Source organism: Heliconius melpomene, chromosome 20, assembly GCF_056956725.1.
Source record: "Heliconius melpomene rosina isolate 202511_hmr_F chromosome 20, ASM5695672v1, whole genome shotgun sequence".
Classification (NCBI taxonomy): domain Eukaryota; kingdom Metazoa; phylum Arthropoda; class Insecta; order Lepidoptera; family Nymphalidae; genus Heliconius; species Heliconius melpomene.
In genome coordinates, this window is record NC_140408.1 from 12,590,646 (window position 1) to 12,618,366 (window position 27,721).

General features: G+C 33.3%; 1 protein-coding gene across 1 annotated transcript; it reads left to right on the top strand.

Annotated features, from left to right (window-relative positions):
• LOC146528066 (scavenger receptor class B member 1-like) lies at window positions 1-25,847 on the top strand. The gene is made up of 12 exons (XM_085205204.1): window positions 1-309; window positions 13,448-13,539; window positions 14,276-14,439; window positions 17,460-17,598; window positions 18,586-18,698; window positions 20,171-20,270; window positions 20,692-20,819; window positions 22,088-22,208; window positions 22,462-22,612; window positions 23,621-23,771; window positions 24,030-24,126; window positions 24,647-25,847. Exons 1-12 carry the CDS (start codon window positions 69-71, stop codon window positions 24,860-24,862), a joined length of 1,713 nt encoding a protein of 570 aa, XP_085061330.1. The 5' UTR covers window positions 1-68; the 3' UTR covers window positions 24,863-25,847.
• Window positions 25,848-27,721: the final 1,874 nt, after the last annotated feature.

Sequence of the window (27,721 nt, forward strand, 5' to 3'; positions counted from 1 at the left end):
TTACTTCAATAACTACACTAAATATCAGTTTGTTCCGAAGCGTCGCGACGGACGGACGTCTGTCCATCATGGATCACCAGGACTTGGGGAAAACCACCTCATCATCACTGATGTTGCCTAAGGAAGAGGAGAAAGTGGTTATCCTGGCTCCTAGCAGTGCCGGCAAGATTTTGATAAGGGAAGATACGATTTTAGCGAATTTACAGGGTTGTGCTGGCTGTGGTAGAAGACAGTTTGCCTGTGCTGGAGTGAAGAAGCAATGGTCAGCGCTGTGCTGGGGGAAGCAGTCAGACAAGAAGTATTATTGCTGTAAGTACAGGTTCAAATACCGTTTTTTGATTTGTTAATTTTGTGTAAATCGCTGTATATTTTCAAAGAATAGCAAAAATTTAGAAAATTTTGAAGAAAATGCTTTAGATATATTTTAATTTTTAAAATAAATAATATTTTTTTGTGTTTTCGCGTAGTAATTCATAGTTAAGAAATAATATATATATGGTAAAAGATTCCTTTTAATTTCTTTTGTTATGAAGATAGTGTCTTTGTTAGATAAACGGGGAAGTACATTATAAATACAAATATAAATATAATTGAAAATTTGAATGCGGGATTCGAACCTGTCATCGTATTCATTTAGCCTCAATTCTATAATTTTAATATAAATATCGTTATCTATACTAAATATTACAAGGTTGAAGAGTTTGTTTGTTTAAGTACGTAATCTCAGGAACTAATGCTACGAGTTGAAAAAATCTTTTTGTGTTACTTAGATCGTCGAGAGATCGTTGTGGCCTAGAGGCACGAGTGTCCGACCGTATACGTCATGGTTGAGGGTTCGATTTCCATTCGGGGGAATGAGATATATGTAATGTAATAACATTACAATGCTAATCAAAGAAAAAAATATATGTTGCAAGATATTTTACTCTATAATCTATCGTAATGACCTCCTAGCTAGTATATGTATTGTTTAGGTACTTGCTTTTCAACTAATTGTATAGAGTAAATATACATTCGGAAGAATGATTAAATTCAAATTATTTTTATTTACTCATAGTGATAATACGAAATGCAACGTTAAGTTCCGCCATACCATTAAATATCCTTCGATACGTAATGCCACGCCATGTGGAGGACAGTCGTGGCGTAAGGGCACAAGCGTAGAAGTGTAAGAGCGACAAGTAGTGGTGGATTCGATTCCCACTAGAGGCAATTAAATTTTAATGTTTTCATTTCCTTGCTACGAGGTAAAGCGCGGTTAAGTTGCGCTACTCAATATGCAATACCTCCAGATTTTAGCGTAAAGTGAAGAACGGAAGTGTCCCAACACTAGGTTCCCAGATTCCCTCTGCCTACCCTGTTATGAACGAAAAATGCATACAATCTAATAATTTAGTGTCATACTGACAGCTGACCTCTTGTACCTATGTTAAACAGTTTCAAAACTGCTTGCTTATAGTATAGGCCCAATTGAATAAAGATTATTATAATTTTATTAACATTATCAAAGCCACATAAATCTTTATTTTCTATAATTTTGATTTCTCTTTTCTAATATTATATACCAACAGCTTACTATTGGACTAAGCTTAGTCTATTCGCTTTGCTTATTGTAATGTTAAGATTTTTAATTTTATTCCACTTTTACGTCAATGTCTCGGAAAAGGCGGTGCATGTCCTCATGCACCTAGCAGGAAGCTAGTGTTAAGACATTCTGCCTACCCCGCATATGAAAATAATACTACATTGTATTTCTAGACAAATCAATTAAAATTATTGTTTGTGGTTCATTTCAGAAAGTGTCTGTTAGTTTAAGAAATTCAATATTAAAATACTTTAAGTAATATGTTTGTTTAACAACATAGTAGTGGCGAATGGGTGGGTTTGATTCCCACTCGAGGAAAAGAAATAGTTAATATTTTCGTATCTTCGCTTTGATGTCGAGGCAAAGAGCGGCGTTGAGTTCCGCCATTCAACAGCCAATGCCTCCAGAATTCAGCGGAAACTGAACATTAGGTTCCCTCTGCTTACTCTGCTACACGCGGGATACAGCGTGAAGTTGTAGCTATTACATTAGTCTGTATAAAATCAAATGAACACGCTTTTATTATTTCTTGCAATATATAAAATATAATAAACTAGCGGATGCGCGCAGCTTCGCTTGCGTATTTAGGGGGTGAATTCTAAAAAACCATGAAACACATGTTCAATTAAATATTTTTAAGAGTCTAAATTTCAAATTTTATAATAATCGGTGGCGTTTTAAAGATTTTTCCATACAAACTTTCAACCCCTTATTTGCACCCTTAGGGAAAGAATTCTAGAAAACGATGAAACACATATTCAATTAAATGCTTTTAAAAATCTAAATTTCAAATTTTATAAAAATCGGTGCCGATTTAATTTTTTTTCCATACAAACTTTCAACCCCTATTTCTCCCCTTTAGGGTTAAAATTTTTCAAAATCCCTTCTTAGTGGATGTCCAGATTACGAAAGTAAATATCTGTCCAAATTTTACGTTTCTACCATCAGCGGCTACGGCTGTGCGTGCGTCTTACCTCAGTCAGTGAGGACAAGTCCTTTTATATATATAGATAATAACAAGCCAAATGTAAGTCGGATTCACGTAGGAAGGGTTCGTTCTAAAAAAAAAATCGATTTATTGTATGGGAGCCCCCTTTAATATTTATTTTTTCTTATAGCGGCAACTACATCATCTGCGAAGTTCTTAGTTGTCTGACTCTCACGGTTCATGAGATACAGCATCGTGACAGACAGACAGACACATGCGGGGTCTTAGTAGCAGGGTCTAGTTTCACCCTTTGAATACGGAACCCTAATGAAAATTACCCACGCGTGCCCGACTTTCGAAAATTACGTGTTGAGTGGCGGAGCTCGACACGAAAAAAAACACGGAAATGATTTTTTTTTTACAACCCACCACGACGGTCTTTTATTTAAATGAGATTGCATTTAATTTAATTTTGAACTTATAATTTTAAAAGGCACTGCATTTAACTAAATAAAAAACACATTCATTGCAACAGGTAAATAAATAAAAATAAAAGAAATAAAGTCTAGGTATAATTATGTTTAAAAATACCAGTACGGCTATCTTACACCAAACTAGGAAAAGCCCGCTAAGGAAAGACAAATTATAAACATACTTTTTATATAGATATTTCTATATACATACATAAATAACAAAGACTGCATTTTATAGATTTTTTTAAATACAAATACCTACAGCTGGAACATCGCTTGTAGCGATAAGTTAAGTTTTTTAATGTTTACTTAATTTTTCCGTATTTTTTATGATGTACTTATAATAAAGAATATTATTATTATTAAACTTAAACGCGACTGGTTGTGGGTTCAATCCCCAATCGAGGAAATTTAATATTTATTTAAATTTATATTTAAATTTCTTCCCTCTGGTGTCCAGGAAAAGCGCGTCGATGAAGGTGTTCAGCGGAAAGTGAGGAATGGATTGTCTTATCACTAGGTTGTTAGCAGCTTCTTGTTGTATCCAGAACAGCGAAAAAAAATGTTAATAAATAAATATAATCCTATATTTATGCGAGATAGAGAGAGATTCGAGCGGGCGAAGGCGGTCTGCTTGTAGGATTATATAAAGAGTCAAATTATTAAGTAGATATAAAAATTTTCTAGTTCTAGTGCTATTTGTTCATAAAGTTGCTGATTTCCACATCCATTTCGTACCATGAGTCTTTTCTAAGCTTACAAATTACCAAATAATTTAATTAATTTGTTATAATATCATTTTCTCTTGCACTCAGTCACTTCTTCATTTCTTTCAATGACCGAAACATTTGTCTTAAAATATGTAATTTCAATATTTTTCCTCGTTTTCCACTAAGTTATTAAAAATGCAATGGTCGTGGGTTCGATGCCCCAACTTAACATGCAAAACTAGAAAAAATATCGTAGATAACCACTGAGATACGTTGTTAGCCCTTCATTACTTTTTATTGTTTTATATCGTGACAGGAAGCTACTATCTACAGTTCATATTAGGTTCATTTTTTAAACTGAAACAATTAATATCTAAGTGGTGTTAAAAAATATATTCTATCTAAAAGCGTTTATTATTTCTTATTTATGTAAAAAGATAAGTTATCTGTACATCATCTAAAAGTAATTAGTTCCTAGAAAAAGGTGTGAATTGAAGCTTTGGTGACACAGGATTAGTATTAACGACTGTATGAGATGGTTGTGGATTCAAAAATTATATTTCTATATAATAAAATTGTCAGGCCAGTCATGGCGCAGGGGCACGAAGTGTGACTGTAAAATCGACGGATTGTGGATTCGATCCCCACACGATAAAAAATATTTATTAAAATTTATATTTCCATTTCTTCGCTTTGGTGTCGAGGCAAAGCGCGGCGTTGAGTGCCGCCACTCAGACTATTTAAAACTTGGATTTGAAGAACTTAAAACATCTCAAGGTGTGTACTATAGTAAAATTATACAAAATATTTACATAAATTGTAGCGTATGTGTTATTTTGGTGTAATTTTTGCGTGAAAGGGAAACAAACATCCATATTTAGGCCAAATATACAGAATTAAGCAGAAAAAGATAAAATTAAAAAGATATCATCGACCAGAACCTATTAATATCTATTTCACTTAGACAACAAACGACAGGTCTATTTTTTTAAACATGCCCGACGTATAATTACTGTTGAGAGAACCTTGGAAAAATTATTGAATTCGCTAAGTCACTTTATTCTACGCCTTACACATGTAATATATCTAAGGTAGCACTATATTTTTTGCTTTCCCATATATGTTCTTTTCATGCAATAAGCATCAAAAGCTAGAGATAAGTCACTCTGTCTAGAAAAAAATTGTTTAAACTAACTAGTAAAACTACAGGACCCTTTAAGTGTTAAAAGAGAATCACCGCCCACGCACCATCTTGTTACCAAAGCGAGGACTGAATGACTAAACCTCATTCTCCCGAATGAAAATCGAACCTACACAACAACAAACGCAACATTTGTGACATTTTTCTTTTAGCTTCACGCTGTATCCCGCACACAGCGGGATAGGCAGAGGGAATCTAGTGTTAAGACACTCCGTTCTCCACTTTCTGCCGAAGTATGAACAATTAGCGTAATGTAATATGACCTTTCACAAATCGACTATCCAACACAAAAATAATTTTTAATTCAAACCAATACTTCATTAGATCAGAGCGTCCAAACGAACAAAGAAAATGATCAGATTTAGTATATTAGTATAGCTTTAAATACATGCATATGTATATATGAATAATTCTCACAAAAAAATAATGAAATACAAACAACTTAATAATTTATTCATTTTGTATAAAATATACCTAGCACAAATAAAATATAATATTCCATGTAAAAAACTTACATACACTTACAACTAGCACGAGTTGCCATTTTGTTTCCTGATATCTTGTTTTACGTCTTTAGTTCTTACCACCCTTTCCCTCGCTCGCTTATATGATTCTGCCAATGATCATTATTAATAATTAGGGGAGGACGAAGTCAGGAAGGGGGAGGCGGTAACTTTTAACAGACATGTTCGTTGTGTTTTTCAACTTTTAGGGACAATCTATGGTTAGTAAAATTTCTGGGGTGTATATCGCATTCGCATCGCATGTACAAATTCAAATTCAAAATATTCTTTATTCAAATAGGCAATTATTATAAGCACTTTTGAATCGTCGAATGAACATATGAACAAAAAGCTACCACCGGTTCGGAAGGCAGTTCTGCTGAGAAGAGCCGGCAAGAAACTCAACAGTTGCTCTTTTCAAAATCAATGGTACAATCTATTACATTAGCTGGCAGCTATCCTGCATTACATTCAATAGACATTAATTCCATATTTGTTTATCCTCTAAATATTCTTGAGTAATAAGCTTTACTTGTTAGAATTTTTTTACAGATATTTAAAATCAGACAGACACTGTCCTGTTCCAGCATATTTCAACTGACTGTAAGCTTCACCTTAAATTATTTCGATGTTTACAAAATTGAGCGGAAAATGAGGTACGGTGTATCAAAAGAAAGGGAGAAATAGATCAAAATCTCTTTCTCCCTGCATAACCCTGCCATATGCGGGATGCGGGATACAGCGTGATGGTAAAAAAATCTAACACGCAGGAAATAATATTAAATAAATAAATATATTATCATTCAATCTATATATTTATATCAGTGTACAAAGTAAATTTAAAACACATCATTATTATAAATTATAATCGGAATCAAGAATAATTGTTAGTACCACTTTTTATATAATACATACTAATCGACAATTGTAACTAATTTACCGTAGGTTAGTTATTTAAAAGTAAGTACTTATGTAACATACGTACCTACTATTTCTTTTACTTGGCGCTGTCCAACATGAAGCAAGGTATAAGTACAGAGGGAACCTGGGAACCTTGTGTTAAGACACGCTGTCCTCATAAGACTTCCTCTCCCCTCTTTCCGGTTAACTCTCGAGGCATTGCATGTTGAATGGTTCCTGAGATTATTGGGTACAATAAAATAAATTACTCAGCTTTATAATACTAGTATATTTGATATAGGTATAAATAGTATAAATAAAGCAATAAGAAATTTTTAAAAGATACATTTTATATAAAACATTGCTTGTTTGTACAAAAAACCTTATCAATCAATAATAATGTCTTAAAGTTACTAAAACAAGAGTGGTGTGATCGTTTTAGTTAATATAAATAATAAACATGGTCTGATATTGCGACTAGAGACGCTAGATAGGTAGTGGGCTCGATTCCCATTTGGGGGAAATGAAAAGTTGTTCGGTAACTCAATACGCAATGTCTCCAGAATTCGCGAGACGGAGTGTCTTAACACTATGTTCCCTCTGCATGCCTACAGCATTAAGCTAAAAAATAATAATAATTAACATTCTCTTGTGGTATTGTTTTTGTACTATTTTCAAATGATAAATGATAAAAAAGCGACTGCATCGCGACGCTTTCTGTGTTCAATTCAATTTCAGTGGGATATATTTAATTTCCAAAGTTATTAACTTATATGTCATCTATATATACAGGGTGGAATTGTCAGCACCACTTTAAATGAAACGACAGTTTTAACTACTCTATAAAAGCCTAATATAATTCGGAAAAAAAATAATTATCAAAAATGACACGCACACTTACCCGTCAAATCGGAAACGTCGCACCCGTACGTGTGCGTCACACGAAATACAGGTATGGATAAAACCGTGAAATGAAAAAAAAATGCTACGTCCAAACTGTTGAGGTACCTTGATTAATTTCTTAGGTGTGGGTTTGAAATATATTACCCTATATGCAGTTTCAATAAAAGAAGCGCTGCCTCTTCCACTCTGTATATATAAAATCGAAGGGTCACTCACTCATCACGAAATCTCAGATACTACATGTGCTAGAAATCTGAAATTTTGCATAGGAGTTACTTATAGGACGTAGGTGCTCGCTAAGGCGGGAATTTGCAATATTCGACTTCTAAGGGGTTGTTTTTGGGGTTGAAAATTTGTATGAAACTTCGTTACAACAAATGCTAGGAGTCTCAAATTTGACATACACGCATGCACGTCACTTATAGGAAGTAGGTACTCATGGAGACAGAAATTAATAATAACGTTGTTTACGCAGGCGAAGCCGCGGGCGGGCCGCTAGTACATTATATAATATCATATTTAAATTACTTTATATATTTAGTTCGTAGTTATAATTTAAAACAAGTAATTATTATTAATAGAAATGACAAAGTAATATTACCTATTAAACTATAATTTTAAATAAATTATGTATATTGTACTACTTAAGTTATTTTAATTTTACTTACATACATGTTAATAGATTTTTCTTATAATTCATATTGATCATGTAAGCGCGCGGTGCGGCGTCGGAATGTTAACGCGACGGTTGTGAGTTCGATTCTCATTCGGGGGAATGAATTACTTGTCGCCATATGCTTGTAGAATGTCATAATGGGAACAGAGTGTTTCAACAAAAGTTCTCAGATTCCCTCTGCCTATCCAGGGGGGAAGCCGAGTGGGCCGTGCCTGCCCTATTATAGTCAAAGTCAAAGTCAAAGTCAAAATATCTTTATTCCATAAAAATGCTTAACATTCACTTGGACATGTCATAAAAGATAAAAAAAAAATGGAAAACAAAATAACCAAAAAAAATGTGCAATTTTGACTTGAAAAAAGCCCGTTCAAATGGTTGAGCTCATGAGAAGATACAGGCAAAGAAACTCATGGCCACTCTTTTTAAATGCCAACATTTGTTATAAATCACAATTAACAATTTTAACTTAGAAATAGAGCAACTCATTTCCAAACATCTTTATCGCGAACATAACCTTTAACAGAGTAATAAGCTTTTTGGCAGAGCCTGTGCTTTACCACTTTTTTAAATTTGTTCAGTGATAAATTAACCACGTCGTTTGGAAGTTTGTTATAAAAGTGTATACTTTGACCTACGAATGAGTGAGACACTTTATGGAGCCTAGAGAAGGGCACAGCAAGCTTATTTTTATTTCTTAAATTATATTGATGGAGGTCACTGTTATTATTAAATTTATTAATATTCTTATGCACATATACTAAGTTGTCGTAAATATATTGGGAGTGTAGTGTGAGGATGTTAAAGTCTTTAAATTTATTCCTTAGTGACTCCCGTGGACCCATTTTATAGACTGCTCGGACAGCCCGTTTTTGGAGCACAAAAATGGTATCTATGTCAGCGGCACTACCCCAAAGTAATAGGCCGTAAGACATAATGCTATGAAAATAGCTGAAGTATACTAAACGCGCGGTGTCAACATCGGTCAGTTGACGAATCTTGCGGACAGCATACGCTGCCGAACTAAGTCTACCAGATAAAGTTTCTATATGCGGACCCCATTGTAACTTAGCATCTAATGTTATACCTAAGAAAACAGTTTCATTAACTACTTTAAGTTCCTTATTGTTCATCAAAACCCTGGTTTCTACTTGTTGAACATTCTTAGTAAAGAACCTGATACATTTAGTTTTACTACTATTTAAAAGCAAGTTATTGGCACTAAACCAGTGTAATATCCTAGAAAGAGCATTGTTTACATCGTCAATTTCCAATAGCCGTCTATTAACCTTAAAAACTAAAGATGTATCATCTGCAAACAACACCATTTCACAGATATCTCTCATAAGGTGAGGTAAGTCATTAATGTACAAAAGGAACAAAAACGGACCCAGAATACAGCCTTGTGGCACCCCCAATGCTACAGGTGACCCGTGTGATAGTTTCCCGTTGACATTTACCTTTTGAATCCTATCACTTAAATAAGAAGTGAGAAGATCCAAAGCAATGCCTCTTATACCATAGTGGTGTAGCTTCCTGATAAGAGTTTTATGCTGCACACAATCAAATGCTTTGGATAAGTCACAAAACACCCCAAAGGCATCACGTGACTCCTCCCAAGCCGCGAATACACTCTCTAATAATTTGACCCCAGCATCAGATGTTGACCTTCCACGAGTGAAACCAAATTGACCTGTGTGCAGTAATTTATTTTTATTAAAATAAGTAAGAAGCTGACTGAGTATCAGCTTTTCAAAAATTTTACTAAACGTAGGTAGTACTGAAATCGGTCTGAAATTTGTGGGGTCTTGCGTACTACCTGATTTAAACAATGGAGTTATTTTACTATATTTCATCAAATCAGGAAACACTCCACAATCAATACATCTATTAAAAATTGTAACTAAATCAGGAATCAAAATATCAATTAAAGAATTTATGATATTAACTGAGACACCCCACAAGTCGGCTGTCTTTTTCATACTAATTGATTTGAAAGCTACACTAATGTCTGAATAATTTACATGACGGAAAACGAAACCATTATAAAATTCGGGAACATTGTCTTTAATTAACGATTCTGCAATAGTGGTGGAAGAACCTAAATCGTTTGTTAGACTGACTGGGAAAGTAGAGAAAAACTTTTCAAATGCAATGGCCACTTCCAAATCGGAATCAACAATGTGACCGTCAATACTAAGTTTAAAATTAGAATCTTTCACCCTAGTTCTCCCAGTCTCGGCATTAACAACCTTCCAAGTGGCTTCAATTTTATTATTACTATTTCTGATTTTTGTTTTAATAAATAAAGATTTAGCAATTTTGCAAACTCTTTTGAAAATTTTAGAGTAAGATTTTAGGTACTCTTTAAACTCTTCACCACTATTAAACTGTTTTTCATAATATAACATATACAGTGTCTCCCTACTCTTATAAATACCTGCTGTGGCCCAGTCTCCAAAGATAGGACTATCAGTAATTGTAATCTCTTTGGGAGTAAATATTGAATGAAATTTATTAATAAAAGAGTAAAAAAAAGAATTGTACAAAGAATTGGGAGGTAAAGTTATATCTAAAACTAGTAAATTAGTTAGTAAACTAACTCTCATACGTTCCAAACGACTAGCTGTGACAGGTACAACAGCAATTCTTTTCTTAGCCACCTGTTTTTTCTTACTATAGAATTCTACTAGCTGACCAGAGTGGTCAGAATCCAATTTATTAATAATGCTTTTGTAGCATGGAATAATGTCAGTAAATATGTTATCTATACAAGTACTAGTCGTAGGAGTTATTCTGGTTGGCTCCATAAATAAATTAAGTAAATTGTGTGACTTAAAAAGACTTAATAAATTAATGGTGGGACTAAAACTTTCCAAAATATTAACATTAAAGTCCCCACACACTAACAAAGGCTTACCCGACTTGGTAAGTTTGCTTAAGGCCTCATCCATTACTTCTAAAAATAATTTTAAATTGGCGGAGGGAGGTCTGTATACACATATAACAATGAATTGATCTAATTGAACACACGCTAATTCGATAGAACATTCTACAGAAAGGGACACAATATCTTTCCGTTCCTTGAACTTAAGGTTCTTGTTTAATATTATAAGCGACCCCCCGTGTATTGTGTTGATTCTGCAGAATGAGCTTCCTACCCGGTGGTTTCTGAAATTAAACATGAGCTGGTTCACCTTTAACCAATGTTCAGTAATACACAAAATACTAATTTCCTCCGAGTTCATGAATAATTCCAGCTCTAGCTGCTTGCCCCCCGTCAAGCAACAGATGTTCTGATGAACTAATCTAATAGAATTAACATTTTTATTATTATTTTTGCACGGATATTGTGATGATGTGCAATGTGCGTGATTATTGTAATTTAATTGTAAAGCTGGCTGGATCAAATGGATATTTAATAATAAATTAGAGCTAGAGGTTGCTACCTCTGTTGTCTGAGAAATTAATTTAAATGTTGAGAAATGTCAACAGAGTGTAAATTATTAGACATAATGTCAGAATAAATTGGAATGTCAGTCTGCTCAATAGAAGCAGTTGAAGTAGTAGCCAAGTTCTTGGCTGATAAGTCAAAATAATAGGATAGCACAGAAGCTATCTGTCTCTTAAACCTATGACCAAAATAATATTTACTTTGAGTCAAAAATAAAGTTTTACTAACTATTTTGTTAGTGTCAATTAAATGAAATTTGTCATTATATGTACTTATTGTGTGCAGAGTAGAGTTTAGCTTATATCTGTAATTATTTTCCGCTTCTGGCTGATTTTTACAATAAGGAAATGTAAACAAAATTATTTTACTTATATCTAAGTTTAATAATGACTTACAATACTCATTTAACTGTTTTTTGTTTAAATTTCCCCTATTACTTGATAATATAACAAGTTTGTCACACTTATTAAATTTATAACTTAAACTTCTCTGCATGAGAACTTCAAAGGATGCTGACGGATAACAAAAACTAACAGCTGACTGTCCCGGTAAACAAGAATTCAAAATTGAACCCATATTCCTTCCAATATCATCACTAAATAAAACTATGTTTTTTGCATTAACTAATGAACTAGGTTCATGAATTGATGCACGAAATGACTGCTGTGACCTGAACCTACTACTACTATTATTATGAAGGCTGTCACACAAGGGGTAGTCTGGTGCCCACCCCAAATATTTTACTTAAAATAAAATTTGCCCCCGAAAAATGAGAAAAAAATACACGAACATATCTATTTAAAGCTAAAGTCTAGGCCCCCCAAAAAGTATCTAGAGCATGAAGCTAAAAAAAAACAATAAGGCCTTTATGGGATATAAGTCCTTTATTTTTATAACCAACCAACCAATCGCTATAACGAATACATCCGCAAAATCCGTATGTATACAAACATATTTTTTTTTGTTAAAGTGAAAAAAATACTAATTATAAATAATCTAAGCTGGGATCTTTATGAATTTTGATGAAAAAAATTGTATAATTGATAATAAAATCAAAGAAACGTAAACAAGTAATAATTTGACTATATATTTAACATTTTCAATTTTTTTATTCCACTCTTTAGAAATAATTAATAAATAGCATTCTGTCTAATAATTCTAAGCAATTATCTTTGGGTAGGGGAAATTTGTATAAATCTTTCTATAGAGATGCTAACAACATAAATAAGCATCGACATCGCCCGATGAGAAGGTATGGCTTAGTTGGTCAGAGCGCTTGGACAGTTTTCAAGAGGCGCGGGTTCAAATCCCACTACGTGCAATTTTTTTTATGTTTTCTCAAAAGTAACAGTTCACTGACAATAAAATTAATCGTTTTAATTGTAAAGTAACAGAAAACAATTAAAACTCAGAAATAACCAGATTAAATCCGAATCATCTGTATAGCATAGTGCTCAACAAAATTTGATAATGTTTTTAATTTTAAAAAAAACGAGATAAATTTAAATAAAAATTAAGAGACTGAGCATAGGAATCAGAATCCTGCATTTCTATTAAAATTTAGCAAATCTTGTCTTTTAATAATAGTACTGTAGGTACCTATAGATAACCTTTCTATTAATTTTACGTCCAACACTCTTAAGAATATAAACATATTTCGTCACTTATTGCGACATTTTTTCTTATCGTGTACAGAAAAATGAGGATTAAATCATTTTTATTATTAAATATAGTTTTTTTTTGCTCTTTTCTGCTATATCCCAGACATAACATGGCAGTGGGAACCAGAAACTGATATTAAAACCGAATTCTGTAAGCATTCTGTGTTGAGTCCAGTTCACTAGATCAGATTACCAGGGGAATTAAAAATGATTCAATTCTCAGGGAGTGGAGATCAAACCTATGACGAACACGTTTACAGTCAGATTCTATACCACCGCTCTAGGACGATTTAGGCGGGAAGCAAAGGACGGAGTGTCTTAAACATTTTGTTCCGTCTGCCCTTATATGCGTGACGTTGAGAAAAGAGGAATATACTAATACTAAGGTTTCTAATAAAAATATTGAAGGTAAACTTTTATAATAACATAATTAATTTTAATTTCTGTTTGTTACAGCACTCATAGTCTTGTCAACAACATTCGCTCTAAGTCTTATAGGAACTATATTCTTCTGCTTCACCGATATCCTCAACGACGCTATATTGTCGGTAAGTACCTTACTTAAAATTATAAATTAATTGATTGATTGATTTCTCGATATATGGCGTTTCGAGCGTGCCAGTTGAGCACAATTCATTTCGCCAATGTCACGTTGTATGGAAAACACACGAAGGAAATTGACCGGTAATAAGAAAGATAAATATACACAATTATAGAATACATGTAAAAAAAGAGATCCTGTGTAAGTACAGCCTTCACCTAAAACAAAACAAACACAAATTTACAATATATACACAACACATTAGATTAGTAATAAATAATATTTTACATGGGGGTTAATTTAAAGTTTTATTTTGTTAAGTTTAATATATTTACATAAAAATTTACATAAAGGACTAAACACAAACATTAACAAACACTGAACATTTAAAGGACGAGGGACTTTATGAGGGAGGACATCATATAAGGGACGAGTTAACTTAGGACAAGAGAAAAGGATGTGGGAAAAATTATAAATTGTTGGTAATATAGGCCTATACTGTCTATATCTATTTATTATATTTTTTAGGGTAGGCAGAGGTAACACAATTTTTAATTTCCTCGCTTTGGTAGCGAGATCCTCCACTCAAAACGCAATACTTCAAGAATTCAGCGAAAAGTGGAAAAACGAAGAAACTTAACATTAGGTTCCCTTTGCCACCTTTCTATGTACGGGATACAGCGTGAAGCTAAAAAAAAGGTTTTTTACTAAAATAACATTATAACACAATTTCTTAATTCCAGAGCATGGTGATAAGGAACAACTCACTCGCATTCTCCATGTGGAGAAGACCTACTGTCCATCCGTTGATGAAAGTTCACGTTTTCAATTATACTAATTGGGAACGAGTAAGAATGGGTGCGGAGAAGAAATTACATGTGGAAGATATAGGCCCTTTTGTTTATGAGTAAGTTTTAGTTTCTAATTTTGTATCAGTCCGGAATTGAATCCGCACTATACGATAACTAATTAATGCTACGTATAGTTTTAAAAAAACATGTTATTGATTTATTTTGCACGTACCTTTTGCTAGCTTATAAATGCATTTGCTGATTATAAGTACGTACGGGCACGTACGAAAAAACATGACTCATTGTCACGTTCCGCTTGAGCCGAGCGTGCGAGTGAGAGAACGCAACAAACGATAGAGGGGTACGATCGGCATAAGCGTTTGGCTTGTGACGCATCTATCCATTTATTATTACTTATAATTAAATAGCACATTGCTACTTGTAATTAATCTGTATAATTTAAGTAAAAAAAAATAATTAACACTTGCAATTAAATGTTAATTTATCGAAATAAAAAAAATTGTTTTCAATTAACTCCTTCTTTGTATTATTATTATACAAAAATATGTAAATCAGTGAAAACAATTAAATTCAATAAATTAAAGTATGGAGTTTTTCATCAATGTTTTCAAGTAAAATTATCTTGACTGACAACTAATTAAATTTAAAAATTAATTAGGTACTCTTCAAATTGCCGTTCCCTAAAGACATTTCGCGTTGGGTAGCGAAACCCATAGCCGTTCTATGTATTACAGTATTACTTGGTCTTTCCTGCAGTACTCTCTGGTAATACACCAATGACTATTGAATCCAATTATATTTTAGACTAGCGACCCGCTCACGGCTTCGCCCGCTTGTAATCTGAATTACTTATTTAATAGTATGAATTTACTGTAGGTATATAAAAAGGGGATCCTTTTCAATATTTACTATGCAATCTGTTTTCAAAGTCCGAAAGGATACGTTATCAGTCAGTCTTATCAGTGAGCGAAGTGCACTGGCATTTCTCTGAACTTTCATTATACAAATTTAAAAAACCCACTTGTATAATGTAAATCCCATTTCTTGTAGGAAGTTAGAAAAATCCCCACGGAGTGCCTACACTCCCTAACCTGCCTATATGACACGTTTTTTTTTTTCAGTAAACTATTATAGATGTATTGCTTTAATAAACAATGCGTCTAATGTTGACGGAACTAAACGCCGCACTTTGTTTGTAATAAGTACGGAAAGAACGAAAGATTACGAAAGTACGAAAGATTTGAATAATTTCAATATACGCATTTTGAGTGGATATCGTTCCATTGTCGTCTGTCGATCAGTACCTATTGGAAGATTTTAATAAGTATAATGTACTGTAATCCTGGAATCAGGCAGAACGAACCTGGAAACCTAGTGTTAAGACACTCCCTTTCCACTAAGACACTTCCGTTCCCCACTTTCCGCCAATTATTGGATACATTTCGCGTTGAGTTTATATACGAGTTTCTCGTATATACTTCTATGTATCGATAAAACTTGATTTGTATACAATAAAATATTTTTATCTATCCAAAAATTAAGCTGAGAGCAGAAAAAAAAGGACTTCCGGCGTAACCGCCCAGTGTATACACAGATAACACGAGGTCCTGATATAAACAATGTCAATTATCTTTTTTTATCTTTAACATTTTAACCTGACTTTTTATATAATGAGATAATGTAAATGTATATACATCTTAATTTATTTCCAGCATCGAGGACGTTTGTGAAATTTACTAGAATAAATATGCGGAATAATAATACTACTCTGACTGTAACCACGACGGTTGTGAGTTCAGTTCCCATAAAGGGAATGAGTTATTTTTATTTCCTCGCTCTAGTAACGGGACGAAATGCGACGTTGAGTTCCTCCACTCAACACGCAATATCTCGAATATTTTGCGTAAAATGTTGACATTAAAGCCCTAATAAAAAGTTAACTAAACTCAATTTCCCGATTTTCGCCACTGTCTTATTTACAGTCGGTCGCTGTCTCTAACTTTATATCATTGAAATATTTTCTTATTACAAAACAAAATAAAAATAAAAAAACATATATTAAAATTAAGAATATTCTTTTTAATAGGAATCATCATTTATCAGTATTTCCGCATCTTATTATGCGAAAAAATATTATAAACAACTTTAGAGATACGTCAGTGACGTACGCGGTTAAAGTCTACAAAAGATTCTTTAATACATTAATTAAACCGTTTACTAGTTATTAAGAGTCATTCAGGTCGTCTTGGCGCAGGGATGCAATCGTGCAACTGTTAACGGTACGATTGAGGGTTCGATTCCTATTTAGTGGAGTGAAATATTTAATCTTTCATTTCGTCGCTCTCCTAACTAGACAAAGCGCGGCGTTGAGTTACGCTACTCAACACACGGTGGCACGAAAAATGTGCCTAAAGTAAAGAAATAATTATTTTTAAGAAAATAGAAAAAAGACCTATAAAAAAAACAGAGTACCGCATTATCATTAAATAGTATAGCTATTTCATATTATTTTATATATGGGTACGTAGATGATTTTCTGTTTTGTTTACACAAATGCTGTATTGAGATCACGATTGTAACCATCAATAGCTTTGTTGTTCTTTAATTATGGCGTTCGGGGCGTGATGATTTACAAGTGTTGAAAAATTGATACACAAAATTCTCTGTTCCCGACTCTCCGCCGAATTTTTGAGGCATTGAGAGTTGATTGGCAGAACGAAGAAGTGAAAATATTAATAAATAAAGATTCATTTTCCTGAGTGTATATCGAACCTACAACTGTCGCGATTACAATCACTCGCGTATGCCCCTGCCAAAAAACAAAATTAACTGTAGTGTTTAGGTATAAAAGAAACGCTACTATTTTCAAGAAAATAAATGCCAAAAATGATGAGTTCTAATGTTTTTTAAGCTTTTAGCTATATACCACACATAACAGGATAGGCAGAAGGAACCTGGGAACCTATGGTCAACATACTCCGTTTCGATTAAGTCATTTCGGCTACATATTTTAGTGGCGTTGCCTGTTGACTCGCAGAAGTCAACGCCAAGCTTTACCTCATACTAGAGATGCCACGATATTTAAATAAAAAAATAAGTTTTTTTTCTTCAACAGACAACACCTAGAACGCGTGAATATAAACTTCGAGGGTGACCAACTGAGTTTTCAAGAAAAGAATAACTACAAGTTTCTCCCAGAGTTGAGTGTGGGACCGCACTTCGACCAAGTAAATGTTCCTAATTTACCTTTGTTGGTAAGTAAATATATTTTTTTATCCCGAAATCCGAAGTCAGTCGATTTATCCAACACAAATAAAATTTTCAATTCGGTCCAGTACTTTCTAAGAAAAATTACCGCGTTCAACAAAAAATAAAATATAGATAGCAAAATCAAGTTGACTATTTACGTTATCTTGACATAGGAATTAAACTCGCGACCTATTTCGTAATACACTAACATCCAGACAAAATTAATGGCTGTTATGATAAAAAAAAAATTGAGAATTCTTTTATTTTTAAATAGTTCAATATATTTTAAATTACATTGATTCATTTGACCTTGTGCCGTTACAACAAATTGTATTGACAACCACTGCAATAACCATTCGTTATCTGTATGTAAATATACAGATAACAAATGGTTCTTAATGACATCTTAACCTATAGATAAAATATATTGGAAACGAAATATATAAAAAAAATATTTTTTACACGTGACATTTGCGTGGTATTGTTTTTTTTTTCTTTATTTTAATATTTCCTATCAAGGAAAAGAATGAGAAATATAAATAATATCTTAGTTTTATGAGTGTTTCTCTTGTTACTCTAGATTTCTAAGCTCTAGAGCTTAGAAATTAATATAAATCATTCTTCCGAGTTGAAATCGAACCCACAACCGTCAGCCCCAATGAATAACAATAATAATAATAATATCTTAATATCGCTTAGCTGTTGGATCAAGAACCGGATACAGAAGGCAGTATTACTTGAGACGGCACGTATTGTGCGGAGGTTCCTCTCTCTGGAGCCCTAGCCACCGATGGCTTGGACCCTTGTCTCGCCCTCGGAAGAGTGGTTTTTTTTATATTTTTAAATGTATCTTTTTTTTATAATAATTTATATTTAAAAATGTAAAATTGATTCGCTAATTTAATAAAAGTATATGCTGTATAATATCTTAAAAAGAGGCAAAAAACAAAGTGAAAATTTGTCGATAATTAAAAATAATCTTTTTTTTCTAGGGAATCGCCGCCAAAGTATCGAATATGCCGTATTTAGCCCAGTTTGGAGTCATGTCATCACTTAACACATTCGCCGAACACAATAATGCTTTCCTTAAACTACCGGTGCAAAGGTTATTTATTCTTTACATTTTATTTTTATTTCAGGTATAGGTATAAGTAATATAAACATAAAATAAGAATGAATTCTTTCCACAAAAGATATTTTCAAATCTTTGCATGAATAAAAAACAACATAACAAATAACCGTAAAAGCTATAAATAAATGACAATAACGATAAAAAAATTAAAAGAAAAGGAAAAAAAAAAACAAAAAATGGAAGTATTACTATAGTATAATATTTTTATAACATCACAATATATCCCGCACATAGCCAGGATCGGTAGAGGGCACCCGGGAACCTAGTGTTAAGACACTCCGTTTTTCCGTTAATATAAGGCACTTCCGTTCCCCACTTTCACCGAATTCTTCCGGCATACGATTTCAATGTTAAGTATGTTACGATTTTAATGTTAGCGTTACCTTGTTCTCTGGTAATAAGGCAAAGCGCGGCGTTGAATTTCACCACGCATCATGAAATGAAGACGTCCAGAATTCGGTGGAAAGTAGAAACCGGAAGTATCTTAATGGAAACGGAGTATCTGAAAACTACGTTCCCAGGTTCCCTCTGCCCGCCCCGCTAAGTAGCGTAAAGCTAGAAAACAGTTGTTAGTGAATTATTTATTTTTATGAAAAGACTAAAGTTTATACTGTCTATAAAATAGATAACAGATATTGCTTCTAAGTAATACGAAAACTGCTGATGCAAATGACGCTAGTAACAAATGACGTCACCAGTTACGTTATGTTAGCTGTGTTTTAATCAACTTCAAAAAGAAAATTCTTCATTTCGACTTGTATGTTTTTTTTCTGTTTGCTTTGCCCCGTCAGTTATGAATCGATTTTAATGGGTTTTTTTTAGATGGTAGGTATATCTCTTTGGTTCAGAAAAGAAGATATAAAAAAATTTAAATAAAAAAAATGTTTTTTTTATTCGTCTCACGGAAAATATATGAATTTATATATACTAATCTATTTCAAATAGACTTATAACTTCTTAATTAATTTAGCCCAACTAAGTAATCAGTGGTAATAATAATTAAAGTTGCAACGCCCTTTCTCATTCTCTCCCTTTTAAAAAGACAAGGACGACGTTAATACTTGGTTGTCAGTATATACGTTCTGTTATAACATAGAAACATTATAGATAATTTACACAATGAAACATAAATTAATTATATTATTTAAGACAAATGCACGCAAAATTTGTACTTTGTATTGAAGATAATGATTTGTGTGTCTGAGCTATATTTTAAGTGGGGAAAGGACGTATCTTACCACTAAATTCCCTGGTTCCCTCTACCCACCCTCCTATGAGAAACAGAAGGTGCTTATAACAGGTTCGAATTCTCTAAAAATCTGACCGGTGTCACAAATATGAACAAAAATGTACCTTTTTATCTGACTAATCCGAGTCTCAAAAAGGCCTTACCCAAGAGGCCTGAAGGGTTTTCCGGAAATACTAAATATTTTTTTGCTTTTCAGATTTCTTTGGGGCTACGATGATAATATAATTGACATAGCAAAACCAATTCTTAGTCTTCAAGGGCAGTTGAATTTCGATAAGTTTGGTCTTCTCGTCACAGTAAGTATATAATTTGATGGCTTTAAAAATTCAATTATTAATCCGAATATGAATATAACTTATTTTTGGGTAATTCTTTTTCTACATTTTCTGAAAAGATCCTCCTATTCCTATTGTGGAATAACACTTTTAAAATATAAATTAAAACTTTTTACGTATTTCTATTGTACTTATATGTAACAGCAAATTTTTAACAATCAGTAAGAGTAAACCGGCAAAGCGCAGCGTCTGATTGTCAATGTGTTATGGGTTCGATTTCCACTCGAAGAAATTATTTATTAATTTTTTTATGGCGACAAGACAAATTGTGGCGTTGAAATACACTGCTAACAGGTCGATTATTAACGGATGAAAGCCATTTTAATTCTAAAATATAAATAAATTAAGAGTGCTATTTTTAATATAGGTATATTTATTTTAGAAAAATGGCACGTCCTCCGACCGATTCACGATAAACACAGGAGAATATACCAAGAACAGAATGAATATTATTGAGAAGTTTAATGGTGAAGAACGTTTGTCTTTCTGGGGAAGCCCCGAGTGTAATAGGTATTTAAATATCATGTTAATATCTTTACATAGTTGCCAATGCCAAAAGTTTGCTTGATTGAATGCGCTAATCTCAGGAACTACTTACTGAAAAAATATTTTAGTGTAACAAGTTTTTAATGATGTTTTTAATGATTTGTTATGACTTTGTTACAAAGCTGAATCGTCAGCTTAGTAGCAAATGTCGAGGAAGGCTAATAAGGGTAAATAATAATAAGGGTAATAATAGGGTAATAATAATGGTTAAATAGGGTAATAATAAGGGTAAATTGCATTACGTTAATTAATTATTAAAACATTTGCTACTAAACTAACGATTTAGATTCGTAGCAAATCGTCCTTTGAGCCCAGGATAACTCTTATTGCAGGAAGAGTGGGTGACATGAAAACTATTAGCGTAGTTCGATTCAGCTTAGTAGCAAACTCACAACACATCATTAAAACTTTTCGTTGTATTCCGCACATAGTAGGGTAGGCAGACGGAAGTTGAACCTGGTCTTCCCGTCTTCGACCCATCACGACACTTCGGTTCCGTCACTTTTCGCCGAATTCTGAGGCATTGCGTATTCAGTGGTGGAATTCAACGCCACCCTCAGTCTCCTGGTATTAAATATTTCATTTCGCCGAGTGGGAATCGAACTCACAACCGCAATTCACACTCTTATGGCACCGGCCTCAGAATCTACAGTATTTCTAATATTCTTATGTTATGTAAGGATGTAAGTATGAATGGATTCAAAGTAGACTATCTCGGTTCATAGTTTATCGTAAAAGATAACTATAGTTAGCCTCATGCCACTAAAACGTTTTATATTGGGCTTCGCAAACAAAATCGTTTTAAGTAAGTATTTTATAAGATTTTATAGTGCTGTTTTTTATAATATAAAGATTATTATAAACATGTCAACATGTTTTAAATGGCCAGGGGCGCAGGGGCCAATGTTTTATTTTTTAATATACACAAAAAAAACATTATATGTTACAGTATCCTAAATATGCAAATGATACTTTTAAACGTTATTTTATAATATGCTATATATTTTTTATCTGGGTATAAACGATTGTGGGTTCGATTCCTACCTGGAGAAATGAATTATTTTTATTCTTCTGCTCTGGTAACATGACAGAGCGCGGACTTGATTTCCGCTACTCAACACGCAATGTCTCGAAAATAAGATGGCAGATACAGTGTGAGGCCATAAAACATATTTCAAATTAGCTATTGTTTATTTCTTCTAAATATGTTTTTTTTCTTTATTATTTTGCAGTATAGAAGCATCAGATGGCACAATCTTCCCACCCTCGATGTTGGACAAGAACTCAACTTTACACGTTTTCAATCCCAACTTGTGTAGACGACTGCCATTTAAATATATGAAAGATGTTGAGGTTAGGTGGTTTCCATGATTTATTATATGTTAATAACCCAAATTATACGATTAGAATGATTATCTTTTTTTATCTATGTCATCACAAAACCATGACCATGCCCATATCAAAAAAAAATGTCTATCACATGTCATAGCAATTCTGCAATAGATCCCGGGTCTTTTATCTTAACAAGAATGGGAACACCAAAACAAAATATCTCTTTTATCATAAATTTTAAATCTTTTATTTTTATAATTTTCTCCGTCAACAGATAGGCGACGGTGTTCAGCTCTTCCGCTACGGTTTACCGGCCGACGTGTTCGACGACCCAAGCAACAACCCAGCGAATGAATGCTACTGTGAAACAGATTCGGGGACGTGCCCGCCACGCGGTGTCATTAATGTTACTAAATGCGCTATGGGTAAGCATTTCTTTTATATAATACTAGTAGAGCATCTAAATAAGGAGTAATTAGCCGTACTTTGAGACGTAAAATAGCGTTTTTAGGGTTCCGTACATCAAAAGGCAAAAACGGCACAAAACAACGGCAAAAGCTGAATCATGTCAATCATCAAGTATAAAATAATTATTTCTTGTTTAATAATAGTGGGGATCGAACTCACAACCATCACGTTTATAGTCAAACGCTGTCCTACTTAGTCACAATCTTAGGCGTTGAGTTCCTTCACTCAACAGACAATGTCTCCACTCTCCAGTATTCGGTGGAAAGTGGATAACGAAAGAAAGAAAAGAAAGGAGCGTAGTGTTTTAATACTAGGGTCTCGGGTTCTCTCTATCTGCCCTATAAGAAGAAGCTAAATAAAATTAACAAACATTAACATAATATCCTAGATATAATATATCCCTAAAATAAACACCCCTTTAATCAATTCAGAAGTGACTTTAGATGTCAAATTAAAATTTCAAATTGCTTAATTAATATTCATGATTCCTCAAACGAATGGACTCGTGAGAGTAAGTAACAGGAACAAATTTAGTTCGACGTGATCTATTAATATGTTTACACGTGAATATATTTCACGCGTGATTTCATATCGTCCATAGGAATATAGATATGCAGGCAAACCTATTGGTGTGTTAACAAAAGACACACAACAGTTATTGATTCAAATCCCATAAAGAATAGTGCTTGTAAAGCAGATTTAAGCATTTTCCCGCATAGCAGTGTAGGCAGAGCCAGTTTTAGAGATATTGAATTCTGAGTGGCGGAACACAACGCCGCACTATTTTCCGCTGGGGTGAAAAAATTAAAACAACTCATTCCCCGAGTGCGGATCGAACCCACTACCATCGTATTTACAATATACGATGGTAGTGGGTTCGTACAATATATAAAAAGATAATGACTGAGTTGATTATTTTCTAACAACTTTATCCTTTCACTCATATAAAATGTTTTAATTTACAGGTGCTCCAGCGCTCGCTAGCTTCCCACATTTCCATCTTGGAGATCCTATGTTAAGAGAAAAGATTAGCGGTCTTGAGCCTAAGGAGGGGGTCCACGATTCATATTTAGACATACACCCTACTTTGGGAATTGCGCTAAGTGGAAAGTCTAGGTAAAATAAACTGTTTTTATTGTATTTGAGACCGTCATAACACAGTGGTTGACTGTGAACGGGACGGCTGTAGGATTCGATTCTCATTCGAGTTGATGAGCTATTTTCATTTTCTAGCTCTGGTAATAAACAAAGGTTCTCAGCACTCGTTTTCCTCTGCCTGCTTTATCCGGGATAGAGCGTGAAGTTACTAGTTTCAAGTGTTGGTTCTGGTTTCCTCAGGTTTAAATTATTTATAATATTTTTTTTCTTTCCCAGTTTACAATTAAACATGCAAGTGAAAAGAACTAATGCGTTCGGATCTCTTAGTTATTTGGAAAAAGGACTTATATTACCCATAGCTTGGATCGAAATGGTAATAGTTTTATTAAATACCTACGTTTTTTTAATAATACAACTTTAACAGATATCTCGCGCAGGGGTACATGCGTGCATGCAAATATATACGAAACAGGTTTTGGGTTCGATTCCCACACGAGGAAATGACGTATTTAATATTTTCATTTCGTCACTCTGATAACGAGGCAAAACGCGGCGGTAAGTTCCGCCGCTCAACACGCAATGACTTCACAATTCAGCCTCCAGAATTCGGAAACTAAGTTTGCATGTTCCCTATGCCATGCCCATATACTTACATAATCACAAGTGATGATCTTAATTAAAATGGTGTAACGTAACAGACGATTCTGCGACCACAGATCATAAAGAATTAGGTAATCTGTAACTCTGTCATTTATTTATAGATAAATTCTTTTTTACTACGATTATTTAATTTTTGTTTATTTTTTGAAGCTTTTAAATTTCGTACATTTGTTTTCCTATGTATACAAATGAATCTCTATAACATAAAAATATATTTCACTTTCTGCTTACAGTCAGTAGAAAAACTACCAGAAAGCTTACAAAGTCTGGTATACCACGGCACTTATTCGACAGCGGCAGCGAAGTTAGGGCTAACAGTGTTCTGCATTATCGCCCTGACAGTTTCCACCGTATGCCTCTTCGCAATGATCGTTAGAAGGCGGAGAAAACCTTGCGCGACATTGAAAATTATACCAGTTGATACTGAAATGAAAAGTCAATTATCTTAGTTAATTAAAAGTTTATATTGTATTGTGCATTTTTAAAAGGTGCGGCTTCGGGGCCATGTTGAGGGATTTTTTTATCTATACTAATATTGTAAAGCTGAAGCGTTTGTTTGTTTGGACGTGTTGATTTTAGGAAATGCTAGGTCTTACTTTATGTCGCGACAAGCCTGATAGTCCTTTGAACAACTACAGTACAATTACAGAGTCATGGCTGTCCTGAAGTTAGTTGTAGATGGCTGCGCAAATTTGATTTCAGGATTTTATTACTAATTATTTTCTTCCTGAGCGCGAGTGAACAATACGCTGAAGTTCAGAAAACCTAACCTCAGGACGATCACAACTTGTTGATAGGTTAAACAAAAAACTGTTACTTATTTATGGTAACCGTTGGCTGGTTGGTTTGCTTGTATGTCATGACGTCACAGTTTAAATTAAATAAAACGATAATTCCGACCAAGAAGAACGAACCAAAGATTGATATAATATACCAGCTCGTTATATTATAAGTATGAGTAAAAATATTTAATACTCGCTAAGAGATCGCGAGGCTTGCGTACAGAATAATCATATTTTGTATTTTTACATGTACAATCCGAATAGCCAGACAGTGATACATTTTTAAAATGGCAGGCAAATGTGTAATGAAATAATTTCACAATGTTTTTTACTCACCCCTAGGATAAATAATAATAATATATATCTTCCTATATTTTTTTGATTTAAGTGTACATATTGAATTACGAATTAATTTAGTTAAATATACCTATCGAAATTAGGTTAATTTATAAGTTTTAAAATAACGAAACTATGCGAATGTTCGATATTCACTAGCGGCGTTAGGGTAGGGCGAGGCTGGGCGACTGCCCAGGGGCGCCGGATAAAAAGGGCGCTGTAGATGCCCGTTTAGGGCGCTTTGCTTTGCGCAAAGATGTTTCCTCGCTGCAGTGGCGTAGCTAGGGTATTTGCTGCCCGGTGCGGCTTAGGGGACTTGATGCCCTTTAAAATTGTCTAAGATCTAAAAAAAAAAAACGAAGTCATCGTCGTCTTTGATATCTAAAAAAAACGAAGTCATCGTCGTCTTTCATGTCTAAAAAAAAACAAAGTCATCGTCGTCATTGATATCTAAAAAAAACAAAGTGATCTTAACAACTTTAAAAATAAAATTGCAGAAAACAGACTTTGAATGCCTAATAAAAGAGTTCGCAGATAGAAAGGCTAGAAGAAGTGAAATTTTATTACTTTTTGTCATTATTTTTTTTTTAAAATAGATGGTTATTTCGTTGTACCCATTCCCTTTTTTGTATATTATTGAAATGTAGTTAGGGGACGCCGAAAAAATTTCGCCCAAGGCGCCGGTAGTGCTAAAACCGGCACTGTCGATATTATTATCTCTAAGTAATTATTATTCATAGCAATGTTAATATTGGGACACTATGCGATTTCTATTTTATATTCCTATAACTTTATTTCCAACAAAAGGAGCAAAAATGTAAATGTATTTCAATTAGCGTTGCCAGATGGCCGAGAAATCCGGGACAGTTCCGAAATTTTGCGTGTTGTCCAATGTCTATTACTTTTTACTTACTAATTGTATTCAATCAAAGTTTAATATTTAGGTAAACCTTAAAGAAATGGACTTTCAATTCTGTAGCATAATTTACATAATCAAGAAGCTTAATTTATCAACCATCAACTCCAGGTAGTTTAATCTCAGATCGGACACCAAAACGCTGTTTCCATTTTTGGCCTCGGAAATATCCCGGAAATGGCTCGGATCTGGCAACACTAATGCTCTCTAATTGTAATAAAAGAAATACATCATTTTATAAATGTTTCTATTTTGTAATGATAATCATTACTATTTAGTCATAACATAAAAGTGTTTTTAAATAAATTAAAGGTAATAAAAATGAAACCAATTATTTATGTAGATACATTTCCTTGAATTAAAAAATGTTTGTTATTTTGACATTTAGTGAGTTCCTTATCTTTTTTCATATCTGCCTCATGTTTTGTAGTTTTGGACATTCCATGTAAATACAAATATAACTCATTAATTCCATAATACTAATATGCATACCGTAGTTAATTTATTTTTAAGTAAGACATAAGTACTGTTGAAAAATTATTATAGAGAGGATATTTAATAAATTTTATATAATATTTATAATATATTTACTATATGCTAGATAAATGTTGTAATTTTTGTAATAATATTGCTCAATACATGTAACTTTTTGGGTGTATAAATGAAGCCTGAAAAGATCTGATTTTTTTTACAATTTTATAAATGTGTATACGTAATGTGTGTTGTTAACTTTATTTTATAAATATACGAAATTCAAGATGTTTATTCAGTTTATTTTGTACCCATTCGCTAAATGAGATAAAAGTAATTTATAAATAGATGATACAATAAACTTTTAAATATTAAATACATTTAAAAATGCTTAGGCTTGCAACACCCATACAATATTTGGCCCCGCATACCACAATATTATTGACTACATCTCGTCGTAAGATCTGACGCTGTCGCTCAGTAGCTTAACTTGTGTGCGGATATGTATATGTTAAATCTAAAATGGATGGAAAACCATTGCTTTAGTTTTTACATTTCGCTTACATACAAAAATGGCAATATTTTTTTACCAAAGACTGAATGAGGAATAAAACTGAGTTTAATCATTTCAATATTATTAATAAACTACAACTAACAAAGATGATTCGTAACTCAGGGGCACAAAGTGTGACTGTAAACGTGAGGTTGTTGTGGGTTCGATTCTCACTGGTGGAAAAGTGGGAATATAGCAAAGATATTGTTTTCAATGACCTACTGCTTAATTAATACCATGATGAAAAATG

Bases quoted from the DNA above. Each gene is read 5' to 3' on its own strand.
- LOC146528066 (XM_085205204.1), top strand. From the start codon at position 69: ATGGATCACCAGGACTTGGGGAAAACCACCTCATCATCACTGATGTTG. The intron at 18,699-20,170 runs GTTATTTATTCT...TTTGCTTTTCAG, and splicing joins CTTAAACTACCGGTGCAAAG to ATTTCTTTGGGGCTACGATG. The intron at 22,209-22,461 runs GTTAGGTGGTTT...CTCCGTCAACAG, and splicing joins AATATATGAAAGATGTTGAG to ATAGGCGACGGTGTTCAGCT.